Source organism: Mirounga angustirostris, unplaced genomic scaffold (genome assembly GCF_029215605.1).
Source record: "Mirounga angustirostris isolate CCGP_5_RB_7025 unplaced genomic scaffold, mMirAng1.0.hap1 SCAF_6, whole genome shotgun sequence".
Lineage (NCBI taxonomy): Eukaryota > Metazoa > Chordata > Mammalia > Carnivora > Phocidae > Mirounga > Mirounga angustirostris.
In genome coordinates, this window is record NW_026991714.1 from 18,530,915 (window position 1) to 18,546,275 (window position 15,361).

At 33.7% G+C, this 15,361-nt stretch overlaps 1 protein-coding gene across 2 annotated transcripts in view; it reads right to left on the bottom strand.

Moving 5' to 3' along the window:
- Nucleotides 1–15,361, bottom strand: part of BRINP3 (BMP/retinoic acid inducible neural specific 3) — a 354,007-nt gene that overhangs the window by 58,128 nt on the left and 280,518 nt on the right. For both annotated transcript variants that reach the window (XM_045876098.1, XM_045876099.1), the window contains one exon: nt 13,187–13,409. In XM_045876098.1, the coding sequence (XP_045732054.1) occupies nt 13,187–13,409 (223 nt within the window). The remainder of the gene's footprint in view (nt 1–13,186; nt 13,410–15,361) is intronic.

A 15,361-nucleotide genomic window follows, 5' to 3' on the forward strand; every position in this document is an offset into this window, starting at 1 on the left:
AATATAACTTCATTTTAAAATAGTTATTTGCAGCTAACATTTATCCAAATCTAATAAATTGAAAGATCATGAGCTGAAGTTCAAAGTAGGAATGTTAGTGAAAAGATAGGGGCATTTTAGAGCCATGAGAGCTGAAGTATAAGCTACACCAAGAATTAGGTAAAAGGAAGTGGCCTGATTTGCAATGACGTGGGTGGAGCTAGAGTGTATTATGCTAAGCAAAATAAGTCAGTCAGAAGAAGACAAATAGCATATGATTTCACTCATATGTGGAATTTAAGAAACAAAACAGATGAACATAGGGGAAGGGGGAAAAAAGAGAGGGAGGCAAAACATAAGACACTCAATTATAGAGAACAAACTGAGGGTTGCTGGAGGGGAGGTGGGTGGGGGATGGGCTAAATGGGTGATGGACATTAAGGAGGGATTTCTTGCAATGAGCACTGGGTGTTACATGTAAGTGCTGAATCACTAGATTCTACACCTGAAACTAGTATTACACTGTATGTTAACTAACTGGACTTTAAATAAAAACTTGAAACAATTTTTTAAAAAGGCAATGGCATGAGAGAAAAGACAAATTTGCCACGTTTGAAATTTGTGTAGAAGTGACCTCACACCAAGAAGAAGGTGGGGCACACTTACTCTCTCTCTCTCTCTCTCTCCTTTTTTCCTTTTTCTTTCCTCTTTGAAAACTTATATCCCTGGATTCCCTGAATCAGAATCCAGGCTACTATGTGTTATTCTATACAAGTAACAGTGAATGTGTTTCTTATTACGTTTATGTTATTATCTTTATGACAAATTTTGTTTTGACTATGAAACACATGAAAGCACATTTTGAAGAAAACTCATTATATATTAGAAACACCTACACAAAAGAAATAGTGTTTTCTGTTTTGGAAAGTTAAATAATAATTATTTAAGCACTTCCCATGTGCTGAGTACTTTATAATTGTTATTTATATCTTTTACATTTCTCAATCACACGCTGAAGATACCTAAATATTAAACTCCTTAAATATACTCCTTCATTATTCCTTAGCATGTGCCTGGGAGTCATCATCGAGTGGCTGAAACACAAAAAATAATACAAAAATTCTTTTATAACATAGAAATGTAAGGAAAATTAATATCTTGCCTTTTCCCTACAGTTTCATATAAAATTGTTCTCAGCAAAAGTCCCTTGTCTTAATCATATAAATGCCATTTTTAATTAAATCACAGATTCCACAATATTAAAGGACTTGGAGGCCACTCAGTAAAGTCCTTTTATTATTAGGATGCAAGTTTGCCTGCAGTAACATAATCCAGATAATATTGGTTCAGAAAAAATGCAATTTTTTTTTTTTTTTAAGATTTTATTTATTTATTTGACAGAGAGAGAGATAGCGAGAGCAGGAACACAAGCAGGGGGAGTGGGAGAGCGAGAAGCAGGCTTCCTGTCGAGCAGGGAGCCCGATGTGGGACTCGATCCCAGGACCCTGGAACCATGACCTGAGCCGAAGGCAGACGCTTAACGACTGAGCCACCCAGGCGCCCCAGAAAAAATGCAATTTTATTCCTCTCTCAATAATAGTACAAACATAAACAGTTCAGGACTGATTTGGTAGCTTCAAAAAGACTGGGTTTTACTCTCCTTAACAAGTTTCTTCATGTCGTCACTTTTAGTTCCAAGCCATCACATTTTCATTTTAGCCAGGGGGAAGAAGAGAAAGTAGATGGCATGCATTCCTCTACTTTTAAGACTCCAATTCAGAAGTTTCGTGTATTCTTTCCACTTCTGTCTGTTTGACTAGAATTATCCACCCTCGGTTGAAGAAAACCCAGGAGGTGTGGTGTAGCATGAGTTCCGCTAAAACCAGGGGTTGTGTTAGTGAGGAAAGAGAAGTAAAGGAAGAAGACAAATAATTATAGCCCCCCAATTTGTCTGGGGTCTATTAGGTCCTTACGATGAGTAGAAATTGATCTAGGGCAGAATTACTGGAGTGGTCCACATAGCTTGGACTAGGATGCATACAGTATTTTCTGCCACATACTTGCAGAACAAAAAGAAAGCAAGTTTCAGTTAAAAATGTTCTTGGTGAAGCAGTATAAAAAAGTTTATTGTGTCTCAGTTTTCAGTACAGATCCATATGTCAGAACAAAATGGGAATATGAATAAAGCGCTTGTGTTACACACTGAACTATAATGGTTGCCTTGAGGCAAAACACCTGTGTAATTGTTTCAGTCGCAAGCTGAGGTAAGCACTTCTTTCATGGCAAACCATTTTTACTTGAAAGAATAATTGACAAACCAGTTTATCCAGACTTGACTACTTGGCAGATCTGTTGTCAAAACTGAAAGAAACAAACCTATCACTTCTAGACAAACCACTGACCTATTTAATATCAAGGTTAAAAGTATAGTTTTCGGGCGCCTGGGTGGCTCAGTTGGTTAAGTGACTGCCTTCAGCTCAGGTCATGATCCCAGGGTCCTGGGATCGAGTCCCGCATCGGGCTCCCTGATCTGTGGGGAGCCTGCTTCTCCCTCTCCCACTCCCCCTGCTTGTGTTCCCTCTCTCGCTGTGTCTCTCTCTGTCAAATAAATAAATAAAATCTTTAAGAAAAAAAAAGTATAGTTTTCAAGTGAAAATTAGATATTTGGAAAACTTGTACTGAAACAATGAGAGTAACAGCTTCCCTATAAATAAAGACTTTTCTCATGAACCCAATGATGATACTAAAGAACGAATTTTTTTTGTTATTTTATAATGATATGTTGTCAACATTTGGAAGATCTTCAAAACTAAGTGCATCGGTATTGTTCAAATGACTGGCACATGATTTCATATGCATGGTTAAAGATCCATTTTAAAAGTTCAAGGTAGACAAAATAATTTAAAGTAAGAGATGTGAAAATGTTAATCACAAGCTTTTGGATTCCAAATTACATATAACTTTTTAAAATCTACCACTTGTTGAATTTTTGGTACAGTATAAAGAGTAATATCCACAATTATCTGAAAAGGCTATTACAATACTCTCTTCTCCAATAAATCTGTGTGAGATTACAAAATTACAATTCACAACCTGGGCCATTACCCACCTCATGCTACACCCAGCATAAAGACACAGCCATGAGAATTCAATTATCTTCTCTTAAGCCAAATATTAAACAATTCTGCAGAAATCACTCAAATTTAAATATTATATATATTAACATGCAGTGATCATACTTATTGCTCTTTCTAATTGTATTGATAAATACATATTTTAAAACTTCTGTTTCTATTTTTACTATAGGAAATATGTGTGTATATATGTATATGTACATACATATATACATGGATTTCTATCTCTCATACACGAAACCTCTTTGAATTTCTCCATAATTTTTAAGAGTGTAAAGGGGTCCTGAGACCAAATAGTTTGACATCTACTAGTCAAAGTCGTTATAGAAGATTTCAGCTACAGGATTTGCCACTAAGATAACAAAAAAGTTACATTTAAGGCATATAAAGCAGCAAAATGTTTTATGTACAGGTCACCTGAATATCATACCTGGTACTCGGAAGTAGGAACACTTTGTCATTCAATTTTGGTTTTCTTCTCTTGAGGATCAAGGGGGAATGGTGATAAGATAAAACATGTAAATAAAAGTGAAAATTGCCCTAGGAAAATTATAAAGACTTTTAATTCTGATTCTCCCCCTATTTTAAGCATTGTTAACTTGGGAAGGGTGTTGTCTGAACCAGTACGTTGGTATACTGAGAATAATGTATTTGAAGTAATGAATTTGGATAAAATGTATCCTTGCATCATTGTTGCTTTCTTTCTCCAAAGACCAATGCAAAGATGGCAAGGACCTGGGATGTTTCTCTTATGTACTAGCCACGGATTGTGATCTCAGGAAGCAGTATGTAACTAAATTTATTATTTCCTAATTTTTGTAATGATATGTTTGACTGTCACAATTTAGTAGTCCAAAATCAACTACAAGCAGTTGGCCAACTTAAGGATTTACATTATAGATCCATTCCTTAAATATTACAGAACTCATTGATTCTTTGATACCAACTAATTCTTTAAATTCCGTACCACCATCGCCAAAGACTAGTTTAAAATCATGGTTTTCATTACATATTTGGAGTCACCAGAACAACACTTGAAAATATACATTTACAAAAACTGAGTTCAAATTGATTATTGAATATGATAACAAAATCGGAAAAAAATCAGAACCAGAAAAAAAGTAAATGGTTATGAAATAGATTTTAAGATAAATATCCTGTAAAACAATATAGAGAAAAGAGTTGTTTGATTAAACAACATTTTAAAACAGAACTCTGTTCATCTACTATAAAGTAATTAAATCTTAATTTTTAGTAAATACAGGCTTTTAGGAATAAGTGTTCAAGCTGTTGTGCATATAGCACAACTAAAAGGCAACTATGAATCAGGTTATCAGCTGGGGATTGGGACATGAGGGTAGAGTAGTGCATGGCTGGAATTTGAGCCCAAATGGCCACAAACATGGCAGAAAGTAAGTGGGAGGAGTCTTGAGCTCTCAACTCCATATGTCCCAAACAAGAGAGAGGATTTTCTTAACTCACTGTAGAGTGTGAGTCTTCGAGATTGATAAAGGTCATTAAAATGACCTAGATGAAATACTCTTCCATCCCGGCCTTTTCTTTTTTTAGTCAGGGTGAAGTACCTATTATCTTAGAAAAATGCTGGTTACGTATAAATGCCTTTTTTAAGCATGTTTAATCTATGCTGTCTAGGAATAAATACTGTAACATCATATAAGCATTATTTTATCTAACCAAAGTTTGTCTCTCTTCATTATTAAACAAACAATATGATTAAATATTTGCCAAGATTATATATTTTAATACAAGATAATGATTGTAATCCCTGAATGCTTTTATTGAGTGCATGAAAGTTACTTATAAAAATTTCCTGTAATGACATAAAATTATTTTCTTTTCTATAATTCTACTGTTCATAAATTAGGAAGTTGCAATTTATCTTCACATAAGTCCATTTGGTTCCTGTGCCATGTCAAATGCAATTTATCCTCAATGTTTAATATTGTTGCTTTGGATGTTATGTATTTATTAGTTTCTTTATTAGTTTTTGTAATGCACCATTAAGACTTGGCAACAACTTATACTTTTTCATTGCCCCCATCCCTGGGCCAATATTCTCTCCAAATGCCTTTCTCAACATTGTACAATAGTGGTGCATTGGAATATTATCTACATACTGCAATAATACATGGGTTCTGACAAAATTAACTATCAAAACAAACAGAAAAGCAAACATATTTATAGTATTAGACTTTGAAAGTACTTCTCTATCTCAAATAAGCTTTATGACAGGTAGAAGATATTTATTACCACAGGCAAACCACATTTTTATACTTCATTTTTAATGCTTTCAGGACATTCAAAATTGATTCAGGTTTTTATTAGATTTTATATTTGCTAAAAAGTTCCCCTATTATTATAAGTGAAGGACACCGATTTGAATTATTTGAGGTATAAGAGAAAATTATTGGAAGGATAATCAGATATTTCATATATTTGAAAGTATGAAAAAAACTTAAAAAAAAGGGAAAAAATCTGTAACATGTAATCCTCTAACGCATTAAAAAAGAAAGTTGGTCGAAGGTGGGGAGGCACCATTTTGTAGTAGATTAGTGAGAAGTTGTAAATTGATTTTCTAAGAGCACCAAATCACTTTGCATAACAAAAATATAGAAAGAGTTCAGTAAAGAGGGGTTATATTGAATAAATGAGGGTCAATAAGGAGGGAAGTTTAAAAGAAAAAAATGTCTGGATACTCAGCAAAGGAGAAAGGGAAGTAAAAAAATAGTCTGAAAAGAGATGAAAAGAAACTGAAGGGAAAAACAAATATGATTTAAAGGATTTTTATACATTATTCCTGCATGTCAGATATAAATATCATTCTCATTTTCACTTTGAAAATATTAAAATTTCTATTTTTCTTGCATGTGTTACAGAGTTGTAAATACTTGGTGACATATATGGGACAGAAAGAGTCACATTTCAGTTAGAAATTTAAAAAAAGCTGGATAACAAAGCCTCAGAGAGAGAAATGCACTGGATCTAGGGGTCAAGTGGAAATAAGGGTTTGAATGATCCTTGAATTCTCTCTCCCAGATTGGATCTACATGCCAGCTTCACTGTCATCCACCACAGACAGGATTTCTGCACAAGAGTGATGGTTAGCTACCCTTCTCACCCCCACATCCCAAGGTCCTACTGACAGGTAGAGACTGGCCCTTTCAGCTATGGTCTGAATGTTTGTATTCCCTCAGAATTCACGCGTTGGAATCTTAACCCCCAAAGATGATGGTATTAGGGCGTGGGGCCTTTGGGAAGTGCTTAGGTCATGAGGATGGAGCCTTTGTGAATGGGATTAGTCTTTTTTTTTTTTTTTTTAAGAGTTTATTTATTTATTGGGGAGAGAGAGAGACAAAGATAGTGACAGACAGCATGAGCTGGGAGGAGAAGGAGAAGAACAGGGAGCCCGATGTGGGGCTCCATCCCAGGACCCTGGGATCATGACCTGAGTGGAAGGCTTAACCGACTGAGCCACCCAGGTGCCCCGTGGGATTAGTATTCTTATAAACAAAACTCCAAAGCAATCCCTCATCCCTCCACGATGTGAGGACATAGTGAGAAGTCAGCAGTTTGCAACCCTGAAGAGCGAGAGCCTTTACCGGAGCCCTTCCACGTTGGGACCTCGACTGAGACTTCTAGCCTCCAGAACTGTGAACTATTTATAAGCCAGTCCATCTGAGTATTTTGTTAGGGCAGCTCTAACTAACTAATACACTGTCTCATGTCTATTTGAAAGAATGAGGGAAAGCATTCACCTACTTAATGGCAAAACAAACAGAACATGATATGCATATTATAACCGGTGATCTAATTTATATAGAGTAGGAAACATTTTATAAAAAATGACAATTCACTGTCCTATGATTCTAGAAATTGAACTAAAATATTAGAAAACATATCACAGAGCATTTATCAAATATTTATTGAGCACTTGCTGTCTGTGGATTTGAGAGTTATCTCTAGGAACTCCAGCAGATAACCAAACATTCAGATTTTCTATAAACTCTGCCTGAATCTCATATTTTCAGTGTTTCAGTGTTCCAGTGGTCAGGGCAATCCTTCCCAAACACATTAATAGCTATAGTTCATTTAGGCTACCCTACTTATTTTATCCTCTTTTACCCAAAGACACTGTTAAATCTTTAAACTTCATTTCCCCAAGTGTTCATTTTTTTGTTGTTGTTTTTTGTTCTTCCCCTTAGTTCATGATCACGATATCATTCTGAATTATACTGGAATTGGAGATCAGGAGTAGAGGGAGGAGAAAGATGGGAAATGTTGACTGACTTTATGAAATAATCCAACTTTGTATTTGGATATCAATTTGAAATGCATTTGAATTAAAATGGTTTTGGTCTGTAGGGTTTTAGACTACTCTTATAGGTGTTATATTAGTTAAAATGTATATACATATATATACATAATGTAAATATTTATATATGTTATATATTTATGTATATATTTGTATATGATTTATATATATTTATATATTTGCATGTATATTATATATAAGCCACTGGGTGGCTAATAAACAAATATATATATTTATATGTATCCATATACATTATATATAATATATGTAATGTAGATATTATATGTATATATACACACACATATACACTACAGAAATTTTTAATAAAATATTCAATATTACTCCATGAATACTCAGGATTCAGGATTCAATCTGGTTGTATAAGGTCTCCATATGATGAAAACTAAAGTTAAAATATCTTGTATTTAACATAACATGTATTTATAATATAAAAGATTTCAATGATATATGGATTAAATTATTTTAAAACACTCAATCACACTTTTAAAGATAGAGTACATGTTAGAACATGTGTCAGCAAATTTTTATTCTGTAAGGAACCATATATCAAATATTGTAGGGTTTCAGGACCATGTAACTATGTGGCAACTATCTAGTTCTGCCATTATAGTGTGAAAGTAGCCATAGACAAAAAATAAAAAAAGAAAGTAGCCATAGACAATATGTAAACATATGAGTGTGCTTCTTTATATGGATATTAAAGTGTTAGTCCCATACAATTTTCATCAACCAAAAAATGCCATTCTACTTTTGATTTTTTTAACAATTTGAAATGTATAAAACAGTTTTTCCTTGGGGGCTGATACAAAAAGAGTTGGAGGACCAGTTACGGCCCATATGCCAATTTGATATAGGAAGTGCATGACGTAGTTCTCAGATAAGAATAACATAGGCCTAAACTTATTCTTCCCTGTGACGTTAGAGAAGGGATTTTATCATATCTCACCTTCTACTATTAATGAAGAAGAGATAACTTCATAAAAATATTTTAATCAATTTTAGTGGTTTGCTGCTCAGAAGAGCCAATTATGCATATCACAAGAATTGGCAAATGCTATAAATTAGGGGTTCCCCCCGCCTGGAAAGTTGGTGGTTAAACTTTTACCAACACACCTTAAATGTAATATGTCGAGGTATCCTTGGCCATTTTGTGAATAATATGTAACAGCACAAAATAGTGTAGTTGAATTATTTTGTAGGGATTATGTATGTATATTTTTTAATAATTGCTATAATTATTGTCCTTTAATGAAATGAATGTGTCATTGTTCCTTACCTCAAAAGTTTTAGAAGAGCAGCAAAAGTTCACTACCTTAAAGAGGCCAGATTACCACAGGCTTCCCAATTTATTCAAGTAAGAAATGAAGATTTTAATGTCACATGAATTCATGAAAGCAACGATGGTGACAGTGTAAACTTGGTGAGATTAACCTGAGTATCCTGCTTTATCTCAAGGATGAATTACACTATGCATTACAAAGAAAAACTGCAACCTACATGTCATTATAGAGAAAGTGTCAAGAAATCCTCTTGCTAGTTGAGGTTCATTTTGCAGGTCTCATTTTGTTTGTTTTTGCTTATTGTTGCACATTTTAGAGTGAGAGACAAATACTAAGGGTGGGATGAAGTCAAGAAAAAAGCTGAGAAAAATTCCATAAAGGCAGGACCAAAAATAAAATCTCAGATGGAAGTGAGTCACAGGTATTGCTTATCTACTTCTTTCAGAAAATTTTGAAAATGTACCTCACAAATATCCAACCTCTTTTTCTTCACTGTATCCTACTAACAGACTGTAGTACCTAGTTTGTTGTTGTTATTTTTCCCTAATGTCATTTTATATTAGTCTATTAAAATTGAAAAAAAAAAAGCAAAACAAATAAATCCCACATTCCTAGTAAAAGAAAAACAGTGATGGAAAGAAATTCTAATTCAATAAAATCTTTTATCTAGCAAGGAGTCTGCATTTTGTGTGTGTGTGAGATGAGTAATAGCCAACATAGGAATTATGCTATATTTTAAGAAAAGAAAGTCAAGAAAAGCCTCTGGTGATGTCTGATTTATTTAGGTTAAAAGTTTTAGAAAACAAGTATTTATATCTATAGTTTATTAAATTTAATTCCATTTATTTTCCATTAAATTTAGTACCAAATAATATATCTTTCTTTTATTCTTTTTTTTGTCATCTTTATTTTACTCTGCTTATTTATTCTGTACACATCCAACTTGGATTGTTTCATATTTTCATACTTTTCTTACAAATCCTGGACTTTTATGACATCTTCATTTAAATTTTATTTTATTTTATTTTATTTTATTTTAAGATTTTGTTTATTTATTTGACAGAGAGAGATACACAGCGAGAGAGAGAACACAAGCAGGGGGAGTGGGAGAGGGAGAAGCAGGCTTCCCGCAGAGCAGGGAGCCCGATGCGGGGCTCGATCCCAGGACCCTGAGATCATGACCTGAGCCGAAGGCAGACGCTTAACGACTGAGCCACCCAGGCACCACAATTTTATTTTTACTAGAGATTAATGTAGCTCTAGTGATATATTTTACCCCATTATCTGCTCATGTCCAGCTTCCATTTCTCCACTCACCCCTTAAAAATATCTTCAGATTCTGTCTCTGCATTTTCTTTTTTTTCTTTTAAGACTTGTGTGTTTATTTTAGAGACGAGAGAGAGAGAGAGTACAAGCTGGAGGGGCACAGGGAGAGGGAGAGAGAATCACAAGCAGACTCCACACTGGACGACATCCCATTTTAAAAAATGTACTGGGCAGGGCTCCATCTCATGACCCTGAGATCACAACCTGAGCTGCAACCAAGAGTTGGAGGCTTAACCACCTGTGATGCCTAGGCAGCCCTGTCTATGCATTTTCCATGGTATTATATTCCGATCTCACAATTTCACATGCACTGATAATTGCCATCCCAGTTGTTCAAATTTCTCCTGCACTTCAGATGTATATATTCTGATCTAGCTGTACTTGTTGGTTTTTTTGTTTTGTTTTGCTTTTTAGTTTTTTTTTTTAATTTAAATTCAATTAATTACCATATAATACATTATTTGTTTCAGGGGTACAGGTCTGTGATTCATCAGTCTTATATAATACACAGTGCTCACTACAACACATACCCTACCCAATGTCCATCACCCAGTTACCCCATGTCCCCACCCTTCTCCCCTCCAGCTCTACATGTTTAACAGAACATCTCAATAACCAAACTCATTAATTTGCTTCCTATCCTACCTTATCCTCTTGCATTTCTTATTTTGTTTGAGTATAGAACCATCTATTTCAGTGGTTTACAAACTGTACTTAACCCACACACATAAAGCATGAAGTTCATTATAATTAAATAGCAGTGGCTTTCCCCAGCCACGATTCTCTATTAGGAAAGGTTCCTTGGAAGTATGCAGACAGATATATAAAAAATATCTTATGTGTGCAGGGAATAAGAAACTTACAGGGTGCATAAAATAATGAAACTTAGAGCAGCCCTTAGAGGGAAATTTAAAGCTGTGAAAGCCTATATTAAAGAAGATGAAAGTATTCAAATCAATAACCTAAACCTTCTCTCTACAAAACTAGAAAAAGAAAATCTTGATAAGCACAAAGCAAACAGAGGAAGGAAATACTGATGATTTAAGTGGAAAAGTCATTAAGGAAGAGAAAAATAGTGAAGAATATTAAGAAAACTAAAATTTAGTTCCTTGAATAGATGACAAAAATTGACAAACTTTTAGACTGACGAGAGAGAGAGAGATTGAGAGCGAGAGAAAAGATGCACAAAGACAGTAAAAAAACATCTCAGAGAATGGAAGGGTATATTTGTATAACATAAAGCTGATAAGAGACTGGCATCCCAATATAGAACTACACTTAAACTCAATAATAAAAATTAAAGAAAATTTAAAAATAGGGAAAGATTTAAATAGAAATTTTTCCAAAAAAGATACACAATGGACAATAAACACATAAAAGATGTTCAGCATCATTAGTCATTGGGGAAATGTAAATTAAAACCACAAAAATGTAACTTCACATCTACTAGGATGACTATTGTCAAAAAGACAGTAACAAGTATTAGTGGAATGTTTGGAGCTATTACTCATGGCTGATGGAAATATAAAATGGTGCAGCCACCTTTGAAAACATTTTGGCATTACCTCAAAATGTTAACTATAAAGTTATCTTATGACTTATCAATTTCACTCTTAGGTATATACCCAAGAAAACTAAACATCAATGTCCACTTTAAAAAATGTACATGAATGTTCATAGCAACATTATTCTTACTAGCCCAAAAGTGGAAACAACCCAAATGTCCTTCAGATAATTAATGGATAACCCAAATGCAATGTACCCATACTGCTGATACGTGCTACAATATGGATAAACTTGAAAGCACTACACTAAGTAACAGAAGCCAGTCACAAAAGACCACATACTATATGATTCCATTTATATGAAATGTCAAAAATAGGCAAATTATTGGGACAAATAGTAGATTAGACAAATTTCTAGAGGCAAATATCTTCGAGCTGGGTGTGCGAGTATGGGGAGGGACTACTAATTGGTACTGGGTTGCTTTTTGGGACAACAAAAATGTTCTCAAGAAGTAGTATTTGTATAAATTTTGAGTATCCTAAAAACCACTGAATTATAAAAACAATACCAATGATCTATTTTGAAATTGAACTTTTAAAAAATGTATGGACTTTCAGGTTTTTTTTTTTTTTTTTAAAGATTTTTATTTATTTATTTGAGACAGAGAGAATGAGAGACAGAGAGCATGAGAGGGAAGAGGGTCAGAGGGAGAAGCAGACCCCCTGCCGAGCAGGGAGCCGGATGCGGGACTCGATCCTGGGACTCCAGGATCATGACCTGAGCCGAAGGCAGTCACTTAACCAACTGAGCCACCCAGGCGCCCGAGGACTTTCAGGTTTTTTTCAGTGAAAAAAATCTATAATTATAGATTTCTCCTCATAATGAAGCATCAAGTCAAAATTCAAGCATTATATAACAGAGATACTAATACAGATGCAGTTTTGTTTGGTGATGTTTTCCTTAGCTTTTTATTTTGCTATGTTTTTTTAAAAATCTGACTTCAAATCAATAAATACAACTTCTCATAGCACTGACTGCAAAATCCAAAAACTATGCTTCACAAAATTAGCTCAGACACAAATATTTTAATAGTCTGTCATTATTCATATAAGTTGTTACAAGTTTTTCCAGCATGTAGATTCATGTAGAATGAGGCTTATTCATGTTTATTCATGTTATTATGAGCACTCCTCAAAGGGAACTTTAAATTCTTTTATTTGAAAATTACATATTGAGAAATTTCACTTTGTGATCCTGCTTACTTCCTATGCTTACAATATAGCTGTAGGGTTTGTGTTTTTCTGTTCACTGTAATACAATTATTAGTTGACTACCACACAAAACAGAATGATTTCCTGATTCTGATAATAAAAGAAAATGAAAAACAAGGAAGTGTCAGTATATGGGTTCTCCATTGGATTATTGCTTTGGAAAATAAAATTTATTATTCTGAGACTTAAGAGAAAATGTTGTTTTCAAATTATCTCTAATGGTATAAATTATAACACCATGCTATATGTATATTACCATATCTGCATTCAGAAAATAAATAGATCTTACCGTCAAAACAATGTCCTTAGTAGTTTCTATTGCCACAAATGTCTTACCTTTGTCTTGGCAAGCTGATGAGGGGTTGTTTATGACACCTCTTGCTAAGGCTAAAGAGCTTGTGTACAATTTTCTGCGCCTTTAGGAATAGTTGCTTCATGCTGTTCTCCAGTTGTTCATAGCGGCGCTGAAAATTAGAATCCATTGTCCACAAATGCATTATGGTAGAGGTGTTGAGGAAATAATTCATGGGTAGCCTTTTCATAAAGAACTTGAATTCATCTGGAAAAATGTTAAAATTCAATACTTTAATAAAACAATTATTTTCCCTTTTCCCCAAACACATTTAATATGTTAATATAAAAACAAATACTATCTATATTTTGTGTGTAGCAAATTAATAGCAAGTTCTGATTTTTTTGATGCTTTAGAATTGTTTTCTTTTTTGTTTCCCTTAAAATGGAACTTTCATGGTAGAAGGTAGTTAAAATAACTTATACTAAAACAAATAGTTTGGCCAGAAAGTTTAAGCTGAATTTAATTTTTCCATGTTCTCCTTTTGATGGTATTTGAATGAACTTTCTCCCACAAGTAGTCGTCATTAATCTAGCTTTCATTTTTGGCATTAGTATTAAGAATCCTTTCTAAGTGTTTCATATTAAAGAAATTTTTTCATTAACTCAGTATAGAAAGTATATATATTCATTACTAAATGATTATTTTAATGTTCAAAGAAAAAGGGAAAGCTTTTAAAATAGAAAATTACAATATTCAACTATGCATTCTAGTTATTCCCTTTAACTAACCATATTCTAAATTGTCAAGACAAAGGAGTTTAAAACAAAGTGTATACCAAAGAGAAAAAATTAAAAAGAATTTAAAGCTCTAATTCTGGCTTTTGTTTTTGTGCTGATAATTATTATAGCTGAAATTGTTTTCTTTTCAAATGTCTGATTAACCAACAAAGAAACAAAAGTTGATGCTACACTAAAATAAGCAATTATCTAAAGGTCTATTAATTATCTAAACACAAAAGGTAGCTGAGACAATAACCAAAAGATGGAAACATCCCAACTGTTCATCAGTAGATGAATATATATGCTAATTATGGTGTACATATATATATGAATATTATTGACCCATAAAAATAAAATGAAGTTCTGATACATGTCGCAGCATGAATAAACCTTGAAAATATGTAACTGAAATAAGCCAGACCCACCCAAAAAAGACAAATATTGTATGATTCCACTTATATGAAATACCTAAAGTAATCAAGTTCATTGGGATAAAAAATAGATTAGAATTTACCAGAGGGTGAAGAAAGAGTGAATGGATCACTATTGAATAATAGCCGCAGAATATCTGTTTATGGTGATGAAAACTTTTTGGAAAAAAGATAGTAGTGATGGTTGTACAACATTGTTAATGTAATTAATGTCACTGAAGTATATAGGTAAAATGGCAAATTTTATGTTATAAAATTTTACCTCAATAAAAACATTTTCATACACCAAGAAAAAGATAGTATAGCTTTTCCCCCATCTCGTCTTTTCTTCCAAAGTAAATATTATGAACAGGGACTCAAAAAAAGCCTTTTTTTTGCTTTTACTATTTCATTAAAACATCAATTTTATTGAGACTCTCATGTTACACCCATTTCACTGTAGTAGATAGCTGAGTTTCCTCCCTACAAACACATGAACCCACCACAAGATTTCTAAAGTCTTTTCAGTGGCTGAAAAAACATTATTTGGCAAGTGAGGCAAATGATATTTTAGTCACTATTCTACCCATCAAAAAGTTACATGGCGTGTGTTAAACCTCAGCCTCTCCTTGCCTTCATTTCCTCCTTTGAAACGGAAATAGAACATTGGGGATGATCATAATCTCATTTCACTTTAAAATTGTATGATGTTATAAACAGCTCTTTATATTACCATTTAGTTAGTTTTAAATATCCAAGTCAAAAACAGTTGTCTTCAAATGTTCAGTTGCAGCTACTTCTATTTAACTGGATTTGGACAAGGTGTGTCAATGGAATAGCCGTTTCTTTTTTTTTTTTTTTTAAGATTTTATTTATTTATTTGAGAGAGAGAGAATGAGAGAGAGCACATGAGAGGGGGGAGGGTCAGAGGGAGAAGCAGACTCCCCACCGAGCAGGGAGCCCGATGCGGGACTCGATCCAGGGACTCCAGGATCATGACCTAAGCCGAAGGCAGACGCTTAATGAC